The sequence below is a fragment of the Excalfactoria chinensis genome, chromosome 3 (assembly GCF_039878825.1).
Source record: "Excalfactoria chinensis isolate bCotChi1 chromosome 3, bCotChi1.hap2, whole genome shotgun sequence".
NCBI classification, from domain to species: Eukaryota; Metazoa; Chordata; class Aves; order Galliformes; family Phasianidae; genus Excalfactoria; species Excalfactoria chinensis.
Window position 1 is genome coordinate 1511866 of NC_092827.1, and position 18158 is coordinate 1530023.

General features: G+C 41.6%; 1 protein-coding gene across 2 annotated transcripts in view; it reads left to right on the plus strand.

The window, feature by feature from the left end:
• The window catches only part of SUPT3H (SPT3 homolog, SAGA and STAGA complex component), a 242743-nt gene that overhangs the window by 114508 nt on the left and 110077 nt on the right, over positions 1–18158 (plus strand). For both annotated transcript variants that reach the window (XM_072332924.1, XM_072332925.1), the window contains one exon: positions 5–89. In XM_072332924.1, coding sequence (XP_072189025.1) covers positions 5–89 — 85 coding nt within the window. The remainder of the gene's footprint in view (positions 1–4; positions 90–18158) is intronic.

Genomic DNA, 18158 nt, shown 5'->3' on the forward strand with positions numbered 1-18158 from the left:
GCAGGTTTTCCTTGGGAGATGCTCGCAGGCCGCTCCATGAGTCTGCCATCTTGGTGGAAGACATCGTCCACACTCAGCTGATAAATCTGGTAAGAACATAACCAATACAACAGCCTCTGCTCTGAAACTCCGTGAAGAAGCATACAGCTTTCATGATCAAATGCCTAATAACAGATAGTCCTGGTTTTAGGACCAAACAAAATGCAGACGCGGTGAGTGATGCTCTGCCCACAGTAATGTGAAGAAGCTACTGCTAGACTTGCATTTGGGTAGCGCACACCTCAGTTATGGTTCCATGCTGTGTTTGTGTGATAGCTGAAAATCCACCTACCGCTGGGAATAATGCTGATGCATTTCTTGTCTGTTCAAAATCTTAAACTCTTAAAACGAAAAACATTTTTAGCATCCAAATCGTTCGCTGGGAATTTTTCTGTTTGATTCCTTGTTGTGAATGCGTTATTATTTGCTTAATATTTCTGTTTAAATATTTTTACTGTTCAGTGTTTTGCTTTCTGTCAAAAATGATTTGGAAGTAGTAAATATTTTCCTTCACTGAAAGCCAGTGGAAGTGTTGTATAAATAATCAGAAATTACTGAAAAAAGAAATTGCGGGAAAAAAAAAAAGAGGTGGTTTTGAATATTGCAGAGGTTCAAAAATCAGAACCTCACCATGGCTTTTATTTCACAAACATTTATGGGTAGGTTAGTGCTGATGTTTGACACAACAGCATGAGTTTGCCACCTGGCACTGGGTACTGGAAGGTATAGTCCTTTCTGCCACCTGTGCCTCGGGACACGTCAAGTGTTGTGCTTCTCCTCATGGAGTGGCTCTTCAGATGCAATCACCAGTACGTACGTGTGGGGATGCACACTGTATGGAACTAATATGTACGAATAATACTAAATTATTGTAACGAATATTGGTTTACGGCGATTCCTTAGATTAGCTGAAGCACTGAGCTGTGAGCTCCTACATCTTCTTTATGGATCTTCTGCTTTTTAATGAGTCCCTTCAGGAATCCAGAGGTTTTTCTGAATTTTGAGGTAGGTTTGGTAACAACAGTAACAAAATGAATAGACTTCTGTAAATGGAGACAATTCAGAATGGGGCAGACCACAGAGAAGTGATGATAACTAAGCCTCCCCTGCCCTCCCATTGCCTGCAGGTGGGTTCTTTCTTTCAGCTTTGCACTTAACCCAGCAGGTGTTCCTGCATGGCACTGACCACATCCAGGACCCTTTCAGCCCTGGGTAGTTGTTCTGCATTCATACTTCAAGCTCTTCAGCGTGTATCCCCCTCCCTGCATCACCCAGCACCTTTTGCTCCTTTGCTTACTGTGCTTCTTATTGGGCTATGGGAGAAGGAACAACCACTTCTCCCTCTCCACATCTTTCCCACTGGTTAAACATGCTGCTCCAGGCCATATATTTATATATATGTATTTTGGTTCTAGCTATAATAACTGTATAATAACTTGGATTATGAAAACTGATGGCTCTGGATTCACTCTTCCTTAAGCAATAATGTGGTAAAGCATCTGTGCTTTTGCCTTCCGCCCAAGCTTAGCAGATCCTTATGGCAAAATGTGCTCTTTGAGAAAGTACAACCTGTAGCCAAGTGGTCTTTGCGCTTAAATCAGTGCTGGGCATTTGTGTCGGGAGTCTGTGACCCCTGGAAAACCCTGAGCGGGGTGTAGGAGCATGTAGGATTTCCTGACAGAAGGAAGAATGGGAACAGAACGGCAGATAAACAGCTTTTCTAACCTTTCACCTCCGACCCCAAGACAGCACTTTATTTCTGAGGAAGTGAAAGTATCTTTAATAGCTCATTGTTTTGACCTCTGACATTGGCATGCCGGAACTCTTCAATCATGGGCTTTTTACATGCTTTGCGTTTCTGATTGGGATCTTTGCACGTTTGACATCCTTTACAACTGCACGACCTTGCTGGGATGTTAGTATGTACTTGCAGTGAGTTTTCATTTTAGAGGTAGATGCTCATGTGGATATAGGCAGCACGAGAGGAAAACCGGCCTTGTAATTGGAACTGCCTGGAAATGTACTTCTTACTACATAGATTTTGTCATACCATTCGTGTTAATGGACTACATAGTTCTTATTATGTAATTTAACAATTTCCTCTCAAAATTCATGCCCTTTTTGTCATGTGTAAGGCTAAACTGTAGGAATTCCTTTTATGCCTGAGGTAGGGCTGGCACATCGCACACATCTTTCTTTGTAAACAGTTGTAAGAAGTGCACATACTTGTTGATTAAGTCCAGATTTGAGCTTCTGAATTCAAAAATAAGTTGCCAGCTTGATTACCTTTGATTGGCTGACTTCTGATATCTCTGAGGTTTATAGTTCCAGCTTCCTATTTTCAAATTTGATCTGAACTCTATTAAATCAGGGTCTGATTTGGACAGACTTATACGGTCACCATATCAACCCAATGTATACTTTATGAGGTCTGGCTGCTACAGCAGATGACTGCACTAACAAGTCAAATCCTTAAAAGCAGTCTTATTTGAGTCTGCATCACATTTTATGAGCAATCTTTTTATGTTTCAAACTCTATGTAATAAGTTGTGCACTGCTTTATATTAAATTGTGCTAGAAGTATATAGCAACGTGTAGAAGGAAATGAGCATCTCCAGAGAGTGATTCACATCATCCTAAAATTAGTTTCTGTGCTTGATGAGATGAATCACCTCCCGAGGAATTTATTTCCTCAACAGTCTAGTAAAGGGACCCTGTGGTGGCTGTCTGGGCTTTGAGTATCAAGGAGATAGTCGTAAACATTGGGAGCTGAGTTACATCTGATTTGTGTCAGTTAGAATACTAAAAGGAGATGGATTTTTTTTGCATAGATTTTAATTAGGAAAGTGCTTTGCTACTTGCATATCAAGCAGTATAAAAAAAACCAACTGGATGAAAAAGCTCTGTACATATTCTTTTCAAGCATCGTTTATTAAAAGGGCACAAGAAATGTAAGTTTGTTTGAAACCAAGTTGATTGTTGACTGATGGTATTTGTTCAATAACTGATCTGTATGTATTTATAGATGCCTTAATGTCAAATCTTAAACTGCATTCAATTATGTGAGCTAAGACTGGAGTTCCAATCAAAGTTAGAATGTCCCTTATGGGTCAGAACAAGTAAAGTGGTTGCAAAGAAAATTGTACCTGCAAAAGAAAATGTTCCAACAGAGAATTCAAAACGATGTTAATCAGCAGGGGACAAGCCATTAAGGTACTGTTCAGAGTGGAGCAAGGCTTCTTTGAGCTGTTTCTTGCATTATAGTCAGCATGTGTTGAATGTTCAGTAACAAAATTCAGTATGGAGATCATCAACTTTTTATTTTCAGGCACCTGCTTTAGCTCTGCAGGTACTTGGGTGGAAATTTGCCTGTCTAGATTAAAGTTAGAAGTGTAATTTGTATTTTTTTTGCATGAAGATTGCACATTGTATTATCTTTCTGGTTTTGGTAGCGTTGCATTAAAAAAATAATAATAATTCATAAGAATTCCTCGTTAAGGATGTGTTAATATGAGCCATATGGAACAAGTGCCAGTGAAACCAGAAAACTTTGGACAGAACAGTTGGATGAAGCAATGGTGAGGGCAGTGTGTTAACCTATGCAGTCCGGAGTTGGGATGCTGTTTTGTGAAGTCAGTGGTTGGACTCGGTGATCCTCATGGGTCCCTTCCAGTTCCCATGGGTTATTCTATGATTGCCTCAGTTCTCTGCCTTCGCTTGTCATTAGGTTGGAGGCCAGGAGATACCTTCCACTGGCTTTTATCCTTGACTACATTTTCTACTTCCGAAGTTAATTGACTCTCTTCAGGCTTCTTTCACATCTGTGATTATTTTCATGCCCAAAGGTTGCATTCCATGGAAAGTGCCAGCCGCTCCATGAAAAGGCATGGTAGGGTCACCTGCACAATCTGCTGGGGTCTGCACATTCACCTTCTGCCTTGGGGCCATGAAGAAACACTCATAGAATGGTAGAATCACCAAGGTTGAAAAAGATCTCCAAGGTCATCCAGTCCAACTGTCCACCTACCACCAATATTTCCCACCCAGCCACATCCTTCAGTATCACATCTCCAGGGATGGCGACCCTACCACCTCCCTGGGCAGCCCGTTCCTGCACCTGACCACTCTTTTAGAAAACAAATGTTTCCTAACATCCAGCCTGAATCTCCCCTGGCACAACTTGAGGCTGAGTCATTGAGGTTGTAGGGAAAAAGTTGTTCAAACTGTCAGATGCACATAGATGGTCAGGAGGATACGGCAGTGCTGGAGCAGCCCGTCAGAAATGGAAGGTGTGTAGTACAAGCAGATCGGTTTTGTGGTTTTAAGTTCCATGAGATACAGATTTCAAAGCATCATCTCCTTAATGGTCTAGTGATATCTGTTCAGACCTTTAGGAAGGTCGATCTCCTGGACTTTTATGATGGAGTGATGGCTTTGGTGGACAGGGGAAGGGCAGTGGATGTAATCTACTTGGACTTCTGCAAAGCCTTTGACGTGGTCCCTCACCACATCCTGCTCTCTAAATTGGAGAGGCCTGGATTTGAAGGATGGAGTGTTTGATGGATTAGGAATTGGTTGGTGGGATGCAGCCAAAGGGTTGTGATCAATGGTTCCGTGTCAGGGTGGACACAGAATGGTCTACCTATTTTGTTTTCTGAAATACTGAATAATGGGTTTGGATTTCCCCACTGCAAGGCATTTTAATGGTAACAAAGAGTTCAGCAAGGGGACATGAAAAATTGCACATATGCACACCAAAAATATAAATGTGCTCATAAACAGCCAAGATCAAAAGTCCCCAAGTACTGGTAAGTAACCTTATCTAGCTGTGAAAGACTGCCACAGCACATTGCAGCAGCCCTGGACTATTTCCTTTAGACGTTTTCTCCACTGGAATTCTTTGTAAACTGTGTTAAGTCATCACCGAGGCTGTCATGAATGACAGAATTCATGTTAATGGAGCTGTGGTTTACTCCCTGTCAGCTGAAGTGTGTCTGCTGGAAGATGGATTCTGATCTCTTCAATTGATGTCAAATGATTTAAGTCAAACCCACTTGGCTTTTTAGAATGCGATAGTGGCAACTTAAAGGAACTTCAATAGCACAAATCATGTTGAACACAGTATCTGGTTTTGTTGGTTGCTTTTTTTTCCCCCCTCTATCATTTGCCTTTGTCTTCCTATGACAGAACTTTGATTTCATGTAACTTGTGCTGCTATGTAATAGTTACTAACATTCCACGCTTGCTTCCTTCTTAGTTTGATTTAACTTCCACACCTCATATCTTCATCTATGAACACTGCATACTGACATTTCTATTTTCTTCTGATTTATTACTATTGGAAAATAATTAGCTTTTACGCAGACCGTACACTTGTTTGAGAATCAGTCCTTTGATCTCACAGAACACAGGTTCATGAGTGAATAATCTGTGCTGGAAGACTGAGAAGTTTTAAGCCTACGTCAGTAATTGACTGGTAGGATGCCTGCAGTGAGCTGCAGAGATTCAGCAGTACCTCACATCCTTAGAAGTAAGAACTGCGGATCACGTTGCTTTTTATTGTAAGGACGTCAGTGATTGGGTAGTCATTTGGCACAGCTGTAAAAAGGAATGATGAAAATGCAGAGACAGCTGTAAGGACAGGTTTAATGGTATGAATCACGAAGTACTTCGGCGCGAGTGCTGTGAATGCCCTGTTTAAAAAGGGCCAAGCATTTTCAGCACAAGTGTGATGAGCTGGTTTTGCTTTCCAGCTCCATTCCTGCAGCTCTTAATCATTTTATTGCAGTTGGAAAAGAAATGAGGAGGAGGGACAGCTCACTCTCACTTGCATGTCCAGAGAGAAAGGCGCTAGCAGTGGGGGGAACATGGCATATGGAAGGAGAAACACAGACAGATGGTTTTTGGTTCTTTCCATCCTACTCCTACAACCTTTACTAAAAGCCAAATCCATTCCACTCGTCATTCATTCACAAACTGGGGTTTAATGTATGCAGCCTTCACGCTGCTCTCACGCCATACAGTTTTGGGTTTGTTTGCTGTATTTTTGAACTCGTAACCTTATCCGCAGAGTTGTAGGATTTCTGACATTCCTTTTACAAAAGAAAGAACTGCAACCAGCGTGTTCATTAACAGAAATTGCCTACTGGTATAAATAAGCAGCGTGCAGCACTGCTCACTCTTGAGCACAAAGTTATATGCAACTGTCACTTATGCCACCCCAGTAGGGGGAAAAAAACCTTGTTTTATGAGTCTGTTTTAAAACAGTAATAAAGTTTCCTGTGCAGGACATTAATTAGAGGGGTTATCAAAATAAGACAAACTAATATAATTTGTGATTGTACAAAATAAAGGAAGTTGAGGGCACCGCAGGGACCTAATGAATCACAGGATGGAAACAATCTTCTGGCTAACTAAACATTCAGACTTTGTACTGGGTGTAGGGTGTATATACAACTCAGCAAACCGGAACACGCGCTGTGTTTACATGAATGGGATAAAGGAGTTCACCAAAACCATCTGGGAAAAATCCTTCCGCTGTCCATTCTGCTCCTACTGTAGAGTCAATTAAACGACATACGTAGTTGTCAGCCAACACGTGGCACACCTGCCCTAGAAGGAACTGAACTGCAAAACAAGTCTATAATACAATTGGATTCTTAGGTAGCACTTCTTGTGTGCAATGGAAAAGAGAAGGGTGTCTGCCTCTACTAAGTACCTGCTGGTTGTAACACACACATAAATGTGGCCATCATTTACATCATGCTCTCGCCTTTCTAGGAGTAGTGGTGAGTTTTTTTTCCCCTTCTGTTGTAAGTTGCATCTCTGACATTACTGGCTGCGGTCATTGTTTTCAAAGCAGAAGATTTGTGTTTAAATTTCTTCTGAGATTTGCACACAGCTGTAGCAGAACAGGTCCTGTAGTCCTGAGCATGCGATTGTTCCAGGAGGTGAGAAAGCTGAATAGGCTCAGTCAATCCACTGCCATCCTAGAGGTCACCTTCTGGAACTCTTGTACCAGACAGGCTTAGCAGCAACGTGTCTGTCACTGGGGAAGGAAACCCTTGGTTTAGAAGGGCCAACATGATCCAGTTTATCAATGCAGCAAGAACTGCTCAGCACCAAACACACAGTAAGCACGCTTTTGAGCAGAGGTCTTCCTTGTGCCTGAAGAACAAATGTACAGCAAGAAGCAGTTCAGGTCTCCCAGACTGAGTTTATGCACTCTTCTATGCATTCTCTTAGGATGTGGAAGCACTTCCTTGGTCAAGTGTTTTCTTTCCCACGGGTCTTTCTGCAGAGTCAACATGTGCTGTGGGATGGAGCTCGTAGTGTGAAGGCAGATCTCAATGACCTCAGAATTATGTAATTATTTTTTCCCCCTACATAGAATCATAGAATCACAAGGTTGGGAAGGACCTACAAGATCTTATTGCCCAACTGTCCTCCCATTACCATTGCTACCACAAGCCATTAAACCATATCTCGTAGCTCCTCATCTGGAAGCCAACATTCACTTTGAAAACTAAGCTGATAACTGATTTAAATAAGTAATATTTAAATAGGTAATATTTGTGTTTTAGCTTTTAGTTCATATTGCTGTACAAGGTGCTCTTAAGGTAGTCTCAACCATCTTTAATTTGCTCTTTTTATGAGTGCAAAGTATTTTTTCTACAAAGCCACCTGTCTGAAGCACATGATGCTCCTGTTCTGGTCCTGTGTTGTACGGTCATCCTGCCTAATTTGTTTCAGAGGATGACATACACATGGTAAATGAAAAAGTGGATTTCAGGGAGTAAAAAGATGGTTTCCTTTGAGCATTGGTATTACTATTAAGATATGGAAAATACTTCTGTTTCTCACTTGGGAGCTGGGAAGATTAGTTTTCATTTGGGAAAGATAATAATACCGTGGACGCTAGAGAAAAAGGGAAACAAAAGCACAGAGGGAAATGAATGATGATATCCACATAATTGTAGCCCCGTGTTCAGTAGTAAGAAAAACACCAAACTGTTGAATGGATTGAATGGTAAAAGCAATGTGATCGGTGGTTAAAGACCATCTTGAAGCACATCTAAAACAAAACGAATGAAGGTAGTGCAGGCGGTCCCAATCCTGGTGTTTCCCAGTTTTCTCTGTCTCATTTTGGATTGTAGTTAAAGAACAGTCACACAGATGTAGGCCTGCATTTCTGCCCCTATTGCAGATTTCTATTCAGGCTGTTGAGCAAGAAGAATTAAGTCTCTAGGAAGTATCACTCACGGGGTATTCAGAATCAATTGCATTCCTAAATGTACAGGCACTCAGTTACCTTGGCTGCTAAAGCTTTTAGGAATAATCTGATAAGTTGATCCCAGGCTGTTTCCAAAATACATCCTCTGATTAGTTTTTATATATAGTATTATGAATATAGTACAGATTGATGGCTGACATAATCTTGGATGAGCTGAGATATTCCACGTGAGATGCTCAGTGTCTGGGGTGGATCAGTTCCTTATTCTGATGGCCCTGGTTGCGGTGACTAAAAATACCTGAAATGATTTGACTGTTTCGAGATTGGAACAAAGGAACGATTTCTCTGTCCATCCCAGATTTCAGAGGTCAAATGGAAGATTAATTAATACTCAGGGTTCTTTCTTCCTTTTTCTTGTTTGAATGATAAAAATGGATATTAAATGAGCACGTGTAAAATCCATACAAAGACCCACCTCATCTTGTACTCCGATTTGTTAGACACAGTGGGAACAAAGTGCAAAGTGAAAGTTGTGAGCGGTGTGAGTACACGTGTGTTTGATGAGGAAGATGGGCACTTTGAAAAGCATCTGTACATTTTTGAAAGCAGCTTCAGAGTCAAATAAGCAGCAGAGTTTTGTTACTGTTTTTACCATCTTTATTTCACACGTTTATCCAAATGTGATGGTGACATTCCTGCTGCTTTTCCATGGAGATGCTGAGTGGATTCATCTGAACAGAGACAAAAACGGTCTATTTGCACCTAAAGTAATCATTAGAAATTATCTTTTGTGTTAGAGGAGAGGGTGGTGACGCACTGAACAGGTTGCCCAAGGAGGCTGTGGATGCCCCATCCCTGCAGGCATTCAAGTCCAGGCTGGATGTGGCTCTGGGCAGCCTGGGCTGCTGGTTGGTGACCCTGCACACAGCAGGGGGTTGGAGCTGGATGAGCACTGTGGGCCTTTGCAACACAGGCCGTTCTATGATTCTGGGAGGTAGGTGAATGAATCTACAATGTGACTCTTCCTTTCCCAATGTAGCTCTACTATTCTGCCATCCATGTAAAATCTGGATGCTGTAAGTGATTTTTATGACTCTTATCACCTTTATGACTTTGAACTCTGGCTGTATTCCTTGTTCTTCATTGACTCTATCCAACAGAACTTGAAGTTGTGAATGGCACAAACTGATTTATGGATATCTGTGGGAAAGAAAAAAAGAGTGCCATTAAATTCTACGTGGTCTCTAAGTGTCTCGTAAAACTTAAAGGTCATCTCAGAGTGTTTAACAGAGCAAATTCGTTGTAGTTTTTAGATCACCTTGTCTAATTTCAAGCAAACCTGATAGTTTCAGAATAACTTTTTTTTTAGGGAGATTGGCTTGTTAACGGTGTTATGCAGTTACAGGGAAATGTGGTCACAGCTGGTTCTGGTTTCTTAGCTAATCCACCTGATTGGAAACAACAGGTTTTTGATATTTTTCCATTTCTTACACTGACACCTAGTGTTCAGAGCTCTTGAGCTTTCTAATAGTGCACTTTGTTATTAATAGATAACTGCCAATACTGAAGTTCAACACCACTCTGCAAAATGGACATTTCTGTTCTTCTTAACAAGAAAACAGCTGACGTCAATGGTGTTACCATGAAGAAAAGAAAAAAATACTTTGGGAAATACGAATAGTTCCCCACCATTGGAAGAACTTGGCAGAAGCTGTTTTACTTCTTGAAGTGCTGCAGGATTTGTTTTCGTAATGTTAAAGGCCTTTCTTTTTGGCAAGTAGAACTCTTTTGTTCTGTGTCACTGGCCAACAAAAACAGTGATAACAGCAGAAACCCTTAGATCAGTATTTATTGAGTTGTGGGGGATGTCAAGTGCTTTTTATTTCTGTCTTCTTTTATTTGGAAGCCATGAATTCAACCTGATAGGAGCGTTGATGGCAGCACAGTCCTTGAGTGGACGGAGATTAAATTATACACAAAACCCACACAAACAATCTTGTCTTATCTCAGACGTGCAAATAACTGCAGTAATCAAAGTATGGGTTGAGACCAATCCTGACGAAGACCACATCAGACAGAGTCAAACTGATGATTTAGCTCTCGTACCAATGATGTTATTGAGGTTCTTCCATCATGCAAGGTAGCTGCTTAAGGATTGTGTGTAGCTGCATCTAAAAGCATGAATGAATGTTCATGTTTTATTGATGGATTCTACAGAAAAATGAAAAACGGTGGAGAAAATGTATAGTAAGACTACCCTCGATTTTAACTGCTGTGGTTTCTTTCTCCACGACTTTCCTTGCAAGTGAATCCAAAAGCCATCTTTCTGCACTGAGACGTCTGTGTTTTAAGTGTCCTTCCTTACATGCTCTGCCTTGCCTTGTCCAGAAAGCAGGCAGCAGTGGCAGTGCACTGAACACTCACCCAGCCAATGGTTTCCTTCTGAGGAAACTCAATTCTCACCCAGTTTCCAAGTGGGTCTGAATGTGGCCATGAAAACGTGCTCCTTCTATAAACTTTGGTGAGCTTCATTAACCAGACTCCACTGTTTTCCCTCTAGAGATGGCATCTTCCTTCCAGACCCATCAACTGTGTAACCTTTAGCTTCTTGTCCTATTAACACTGAAAATTAAGAAAAAATAATTGGCGTTTTGCATGAGGTGAAGGAATAAATGGCTTGATCACAGGAAAGCTTAAAGGAAGTAAATGTGAGGAAAAAAAATTGGAAGCTTTGCACCAGTTCGTATAGGAATGATCTTCTCAGCATGATCTTCTCTTGATGCTTTGCAGTTATAGAATCATAGAATCACCAAGGTTGGACAGACCTAAAAGATCATCCAGTCCAACCATTCACCTATTACCAATAGCTCCCACTAAACCATGTCATTCAACACAACATCCAATCATTCCCTGAACACCCCCAGGGTTGGTGACTCCACCACCTCCCTGGGCAGTCCATTCCAGTGCCTGACCACCCTTTCTGAGAAGTAATACTTCCTAATGTCCAGCCTGAATCTCCCTGCCGCAGCTTGAAACCATTCCCTCTAGTCAATCCTGTTCCTCTCTGTTATTTGCAACACTGCTTTTAAATACACTGTACTCCATGTAATAGTCTCTATGGTGTAGAGAAGTGTTCTAAAATCACTGCTTTCATGCACTCTTCCTTTAAATGTCAGTGTGCAATCAATCTCACGAGTCAGACTGCTCATTTTCTCATATGTTTGGTACAGGGTTTGTACTTCTCTGTGTGCAAATGGTGTATTAGAAACTATGCATCCCTGGAGGTACTCAAGGCCAGCTTGGATGGGGCCCTGGGCAGCCTGGGCTGGTATTCAATGTGGAGGTTGGTGGCCCTGCCCTGCAGCAGGGGGGTTGGAGCTTCATGATCCTTGAGTTCCCTTCCATCCCAAGGCATTCTGTTTGTCTGTGATTCTGTGCTGAGAAGTTGTCTGTCAGTAATTCACATTCATATGAACCTCCTCAGTGTGCCAGACAGGAGTCCACTTTTACAGATGCCCCTCCTTGACAAAACTCATGAATCGTTCCAAAACACGGGAAGATAACTGAAAAATCTCTGGTGTATAAAAGAGAGGATAACAGAGTCAAAAGCAGTGGAAAACTCAGAGAAAATAGAGACATAGTGAAAGCCCAGATCTCTGTCCAGGAAGAGGCACATAGTGTCCCATTATGAATAGTTTCAGGAGAGGGGATTTATGAAAAGTCAGGTTGGAGCTGATCCAAGACAGATTTAAAAGAAGGGAAGTCTGTGTGTTCGCTGAAAACTGCATGTTCCACGTTTTTTGTTGGTTTATTTTTTGCAGATGAAGAGAGGGAAACAAATGGGAAAAGATTTGGAGAGACAGGTTGCAGTGAGATATGGGTTCTTTAAAAGGAAGCATAGACTGAGGACATCTGTACACTGTGAGCAAAAATGCCAGAGAGCAATGAAAAATGGAAAACTAAGTAGGCAGTGCATGATGTATGTACTGTGGTGGGTCAGAGTTGGGAAAAAGGCCAGGATTTATGACAAGAAAAGGTGTTCAGGAAGGAAAACTAGGTGCAACTGTGTGGGAATGCATATATTATCTGTTGTAGCAGAAAAATGGAAGGAGCTAAAAGAGCAAAGTACAATTGCAAATGAGGAATAGGAAGACTGAGGTTCATCGAAGAGAATTCCTCTCAGAAGTGAGATAAAGATGGAAACAAATTTGTCACGTATGGAGTTTGGAAGAAGATCTCATGACCTCCTCTCAATGGCAAGAGGTTTGAAAGGAAAACCAGCATTGATGCACTGGAGCTTTCTGAGTGGTTTGGAGAATCAGCTTGGGAAGCAGGTTTGCATAGCGTTAGGTACCGATGACAGGAAGGCAGTCAAGAAATGGAGTGATAATTAGCAGTCAAGTTGTTCCCAAATTGAGTCTGCAATGAGGCCAGATAAAGGACGTGGATAACGATGAATCAGGTGGAACGCTGCCATTGGTGTGACCATGAAGCGCACAAGTAAGGAGAAAAAGAGACAGTTTCCAAATCCCAGTCAGGAATTCATGGGAAATTGGGAAGTCTTGTGACAAATGTTTCACCTGTGTGCACCATCTTACACATGCAGATCTGAACGCATGCATCTTTGAGCTGTCACCTACATGCAAACATTTATACATGTATATATTGCTTACATGTACCGAGTGGAATTAATAGTGAGTATTTATACAGTGACACACGGACTAATGGAGTATATCAGACACAATCCATTCACAAGTTACTACTTCTAACAACCATTTATACAATGCTCAGTAACTACATTTTTCCCAATCTCTAATTTTTATACATGCTTTCATGTTGCTTGCCATTTTCACCTCACATTCTGCTATCGTAATTCCAGATCAGTAAAAAGTAGGCAGATTGCTTTTCCGATGTGAATCTAAAGCACAAAGAGGACTAAGTGGATTTTCCCAATGTCACTAAATAAATAAATGGCAGAGCTGAAAGAAGTTGACTAGTTGTAGCCGAGGGGGAAGCTGTGCAGTTATTTGTATTGATGGTCTACGTCTCAGCCAATTGGGTTTTTATTTGACAATCCAAAGGTGTAATAACTTTTATTGTAAGAGGAAGAAAAATACACCAAGGCTAATAAATAATGGAGGACCTACTAGGGATATGCATAAATGCGTATCCTGTTCCTATGTATATACAAGCTTAATTATGTCTCTTTTAATTTTGCTGTTTGATTCAGTGGGATTGTCAGGTAATCATCCTTCTGAAATAACAGAAGGGGATACGATTTCGAATAACTTTGTTAATCTCTTCTGGCTGTTAAAAGAAAAGATTTATTGGTATCAAATTTTATTGCATTCTTAGAATTTCCGAATTGATTGGCTGCTGGTTTAGCTTACTTGTCTCTTCCAGTTAGAAACCCAAACACAACAGAAGAAAGACATCGCATTGAAGCTGACGTGCAACAAGTGAGTGAAAGTTCACTTGGCTTTTTCTCTCAGCACCAGGTGCAAAAGTTGGCTAAAAGTGCTGTGGCAGGCAGTTATTTTAAAGCAGTTTCTGGTTTAGTGTTTTATCAAGCCCAGGAGTAAAATATTCTGCAACTACTGCAGTTTCACAAAGCTACTTTTTAAGGTAGAACCCTGAATTGTTTCACTAATTAAAATGGCCCAGTACAAACATTAATCATACCATAACCATTAATGAGAGAGTTTGTGGGTTTTATGGAGGGCGATATAAAGTATTTTTAAGGCGTGTCTCATTTTTTTTTTGGTTTAATATGCAGCAAATTTGCATTCTCCATATCTAGCAGAGGTTCTTACAGCCTTGAGATGTATCTGATTTGCTGCATTCCCTCTTATGAGTGATGGAGAATTGGAGTTGTTTCTGGGGAAAAGAAGGAAACCCAGCGGTGTCCCGATTATTGGCGTGCCTTAGTTGGGGAGGAGTTCTGTATAGTAGCTGCTGTGCACAGCTGTGCGTTGTGCTTTACAATAGCAGTGCTCCATGCTGCAGTTTGCTCAGAGTGGTAAGGTGGTGGCTCAACGATGACATAAACTCCAGAAGTTCAAGTGGTTTGCATCTGGGATTGCCAAATAACACGGTTTTGGTTTGTTTTCATTTTATTACGCCAGTTCTCCTCCCCAGATGTCTTGGATTTCTTTGCCCCTTCCCTTCGCCTTTGATTCTTGCGCCTTGTAACTAACGATTTTTATTAGTCATCCTGCTAATGCTCAGCTTTTTTACTCAGCACCTGTTGTCTTCAAAGCACTTTTGAAGTAATCGCCGATTAATCCTCCTGCTAGTCCTGAAAGAGTTTCACTCTCATTTCTCTTCACGTGTGAAAAGTGAGCTAAATGAATTGCCAGAAATTGCCCAATGGGTTGGACACCTGTCTTAGGACTTAATCTGCCTACTCTGTCTCTGTGCTACCCGGGCTGATCTTGCCTCTCCACATGTTGAGTTTGTAGCACCGCAGTCATAAGTGGAACATTTCATAGAATCACAGCATGGCCTGGGCTGCAAAGGCCCACAGTGCTCATCCAGCTCCAACCCCCTGCTGTGTGCAGGTCACCAACCAGCAGCCCAGGCTGCCCAGAGCCACATCCAGCCTGGCCTTGAATGCCTGCAGGGATGGGGCATCCACAGCCTCCTTGGGCAACCTGTTCAGTGCGTCACCACCCTCTGGGGGAAAAGCCTCCCCCTAAGATCCAACCTAAACCTCCCCTGTCTCAGTTTCAAACCATTCCCCCTTGTTCTGTCACTGCCCACTGATGTGAACCGCTGTTCCCCCTCTAGTTTCTATGCTCCCTTCAAGTACTGGAAGGCCACAATGAGGTCTCCTTGCAGCCTTCTCTTTCCAAGATTCATGCATTGCAATATCATCTTCCTGATGAAACTGGTGTTGATTGAGAAGGATGCCAGGAGACATCTGCTTTTGGTCCTGAACTATTTTTGGTCTTTTTACATGAAAGCTCTGAAATACTTGTAGCTGAACATGCACTTATGTCTATAGATGCATATACACATACATAGATATGACTATTTGTTGAATCAAATCCCCTGTTTCAAGGAATTACAGATAAGTGCTTACTAAAACCTTAGTGAAAGCTGCCAACACGTGCTCTGAAATGCTCATGGATGGGATCTTGGATTGATATTCTTGCTGAAATCATAGAAACGTATAATGGCTTGGTTTGGATGGGGCCTTAAAGAACATGCAGTCCCCTGCTGTGGGTTGGGTGCCCCCAGCTCAGGCTGCCCAGGGCCCATCCATGGCTCTGAATGCCTGCAGGGATGGGCACCACAGATGTGGGCAGTGCCAGTGCCTCACTGCTCTCTGAGCAAAGGATTTTTGCCTAACAACCTAGATTTCCCCTCTTTTTAATTTAAAACCATTGCCCTTGTCCTGTCACTATCAGACGCTATCATCCCCCTCTTCCTGATGAGCTCCCTCAAGTACTGGAAGGCCACAGTGAGATCTCCCCACAGCCTTCCCATCTCCAAGCTGAACAGACCCAGGAAATACTCTTATTATGAAATTTATATGGGAAAGGTGATGCTCTTAGATCTAGTGCTGTGAATTCTGGAAGTATTATTTCCTCTTTTTTCTTTTCCTTTCCTTTTCTTATGGGCCTGTAGCAAGAAATCTGTCGTCTCTCAAGCGAGGCAGTGCTCTTACTTCTGTAATAAATGCTCAGATAGTTTGTCTGTTTTTTGGCCTGTCCATCTCAAAGCTATTTCATTCTGGAAACAGAATGAAGTAAGTGTTCTCTAATATGTCACAAATCATAGTTAAAACTGGAAATCCAGTCTGACACCGTGGTCTTGATTTGTGCAGTTTGCCTACCTTTTTTTTTTGTTCCTGTAAGGCAGTATATGTATTTGAAGGCTGGATTTTGAGCCAGGATTTTCAGTCTTAACAGTGAGTTTCCTTCCTTTAACAGGTTGAAAGCAAGCCTTTCAGATTGCTTCAGTATAGATTTTAGTACCTAAATTTCCTTTGTGTTCATTTTGGTCCCTTTCCAATGTTTCGGCATGTATCTGAAACTCCCTCAAAACTCTGTGAATGGAAGCAGTTACAATAGGAGGTGGTCTCATTTCTATCACACGTACCGCCTTCAGACTTGATTCCAATGATGCCTGATATTGAACTCAGTCAAACTCTGCAAGCTTAACATTCAGAGTCTTGCACAAACAGCACAGGGTTTATGTCCTGCTCTGACATCCCCCACGTTTTGCTGTCTGGCTAGAAAAAAGGAAGTCAATCTCCTGAAAAAGTTGGAGGTTGGGACATTTACTTCACTTTTTCGTCTGAACTGAACTATAAGCTTTTCTTTTCTTGTGTGAATATCAACTGAAATGAGAACAAACCTGATCTAGCGATAAGCCTGGTGCATAGGACGGTTGTGTTGGAAGATTCAAACCTCTGCTCATTAGAAGAAATGAAACCCTAAACTGCCTCCCCCGAATGCTGAGTGCTGTAATAGAAAACTGTTGAATACATCTTTGAATGTGATGTATCCTATGAAGACAGGCTGATGGATCTGGTCTTGTTTAGCTTCCAGAACCTGAATACAGGATCTTTAAGGCCCTCTTAAACTCAAACCACTCTACAGAACCATAGAATGGTTCTGTGATTCTTTCTCGCTCAGATCTTAACCATGGACCTATGAAATATTGCTTAGTGCCTGTATCCAAAATTATTTGCTTCATTAAATAGGGTTTTTTCCAATGGAAGAATATTTCCTTTAAAGGTACCAACCAGTGCTAGTGATTGAATAATTCATATATTTCACAATTACATGTAATAAAAAATAGGTTTTGACAGTCTCTGAAAAAGCCATTTTAGATTAAGACTAAACCTAAGCAAGTTAAATACAATGGGGACAAATAACAAACACCTGTTTTGGTGGCAAATGGGTATGGGATATTCCTTGTTCTTAGCTGGTATTCTGGTCTTAACTGGTAACTTCAACTCCTGTAGACCTGGTACATAAAATATAGGTAAGAGATAGTATATGTTAAGTGGGATTTCGGTATCGTATCCTTCATTATCAGATCATAGAATCATAAAATCACCATGGTTGGAAAAGACCTAAAGGATCATCCAGTCCAACCGTGGTTGGTTTGGTTTTGTTTCTAAAGGAAGTCAGGCCCTTCAGCACTTAGAAAGGCCGTATTAGTCAGAAGTTGTAGCCATGGAGCAGTTGTAACACAAAGCTTACACCTCGTGTTCGGAGGGAGATGGAGCGCTGTTATGCAGCTGTGTGCAGTGCATTTCATTACTGCTGGAGACAGAAGGAGGCTGCTTTGTGGGAATGTTTCTGTCACTGTCAGCAGAAACATGCCTGTCTGATTGAAAAATAGCCCATGTCTTGCCAGTTCCCTGCTCCTAAGCGATTGCAGTGGGTGTTCATCTTAACCCGTCACAACTCCTTTCAAATCTAAATTGCTATTAACCTTCCAAATGCTCAAGTAATGGAAGTGTGGGAGACACAGCTATTCTTATGCAAGAGCTGTTGCGGTTCTCAGATGCAGGAAAATGTTTTCTTAGCATTAATTAGTACTCAGGGGTTAGGTGTGCATGAGCAGGTACTGCACAGAGATGTGAACCCAGGAAGGCAGGCGTGATTTACATCGAGTGCACTGATGTCCATTTTCTGTCTTTTCTGTCCAGTTTTCTGACTGTAGACTGGCAGCCACATACATTCAAACAACTATGTCTTGTATATTTATTATAGGTATCTGTGTCTTTTTGGAGGAACCCTGAACACATCCACTCTTACTGTGTTTGAGACCCTTCCTGGAAAGTTCCAGCTGCCTCCAACGGAAAATGTCGTTTCTCTCAGCCGTTACCTATTCTCTGAATTCATATATCTGTGTCAGAGGCTTT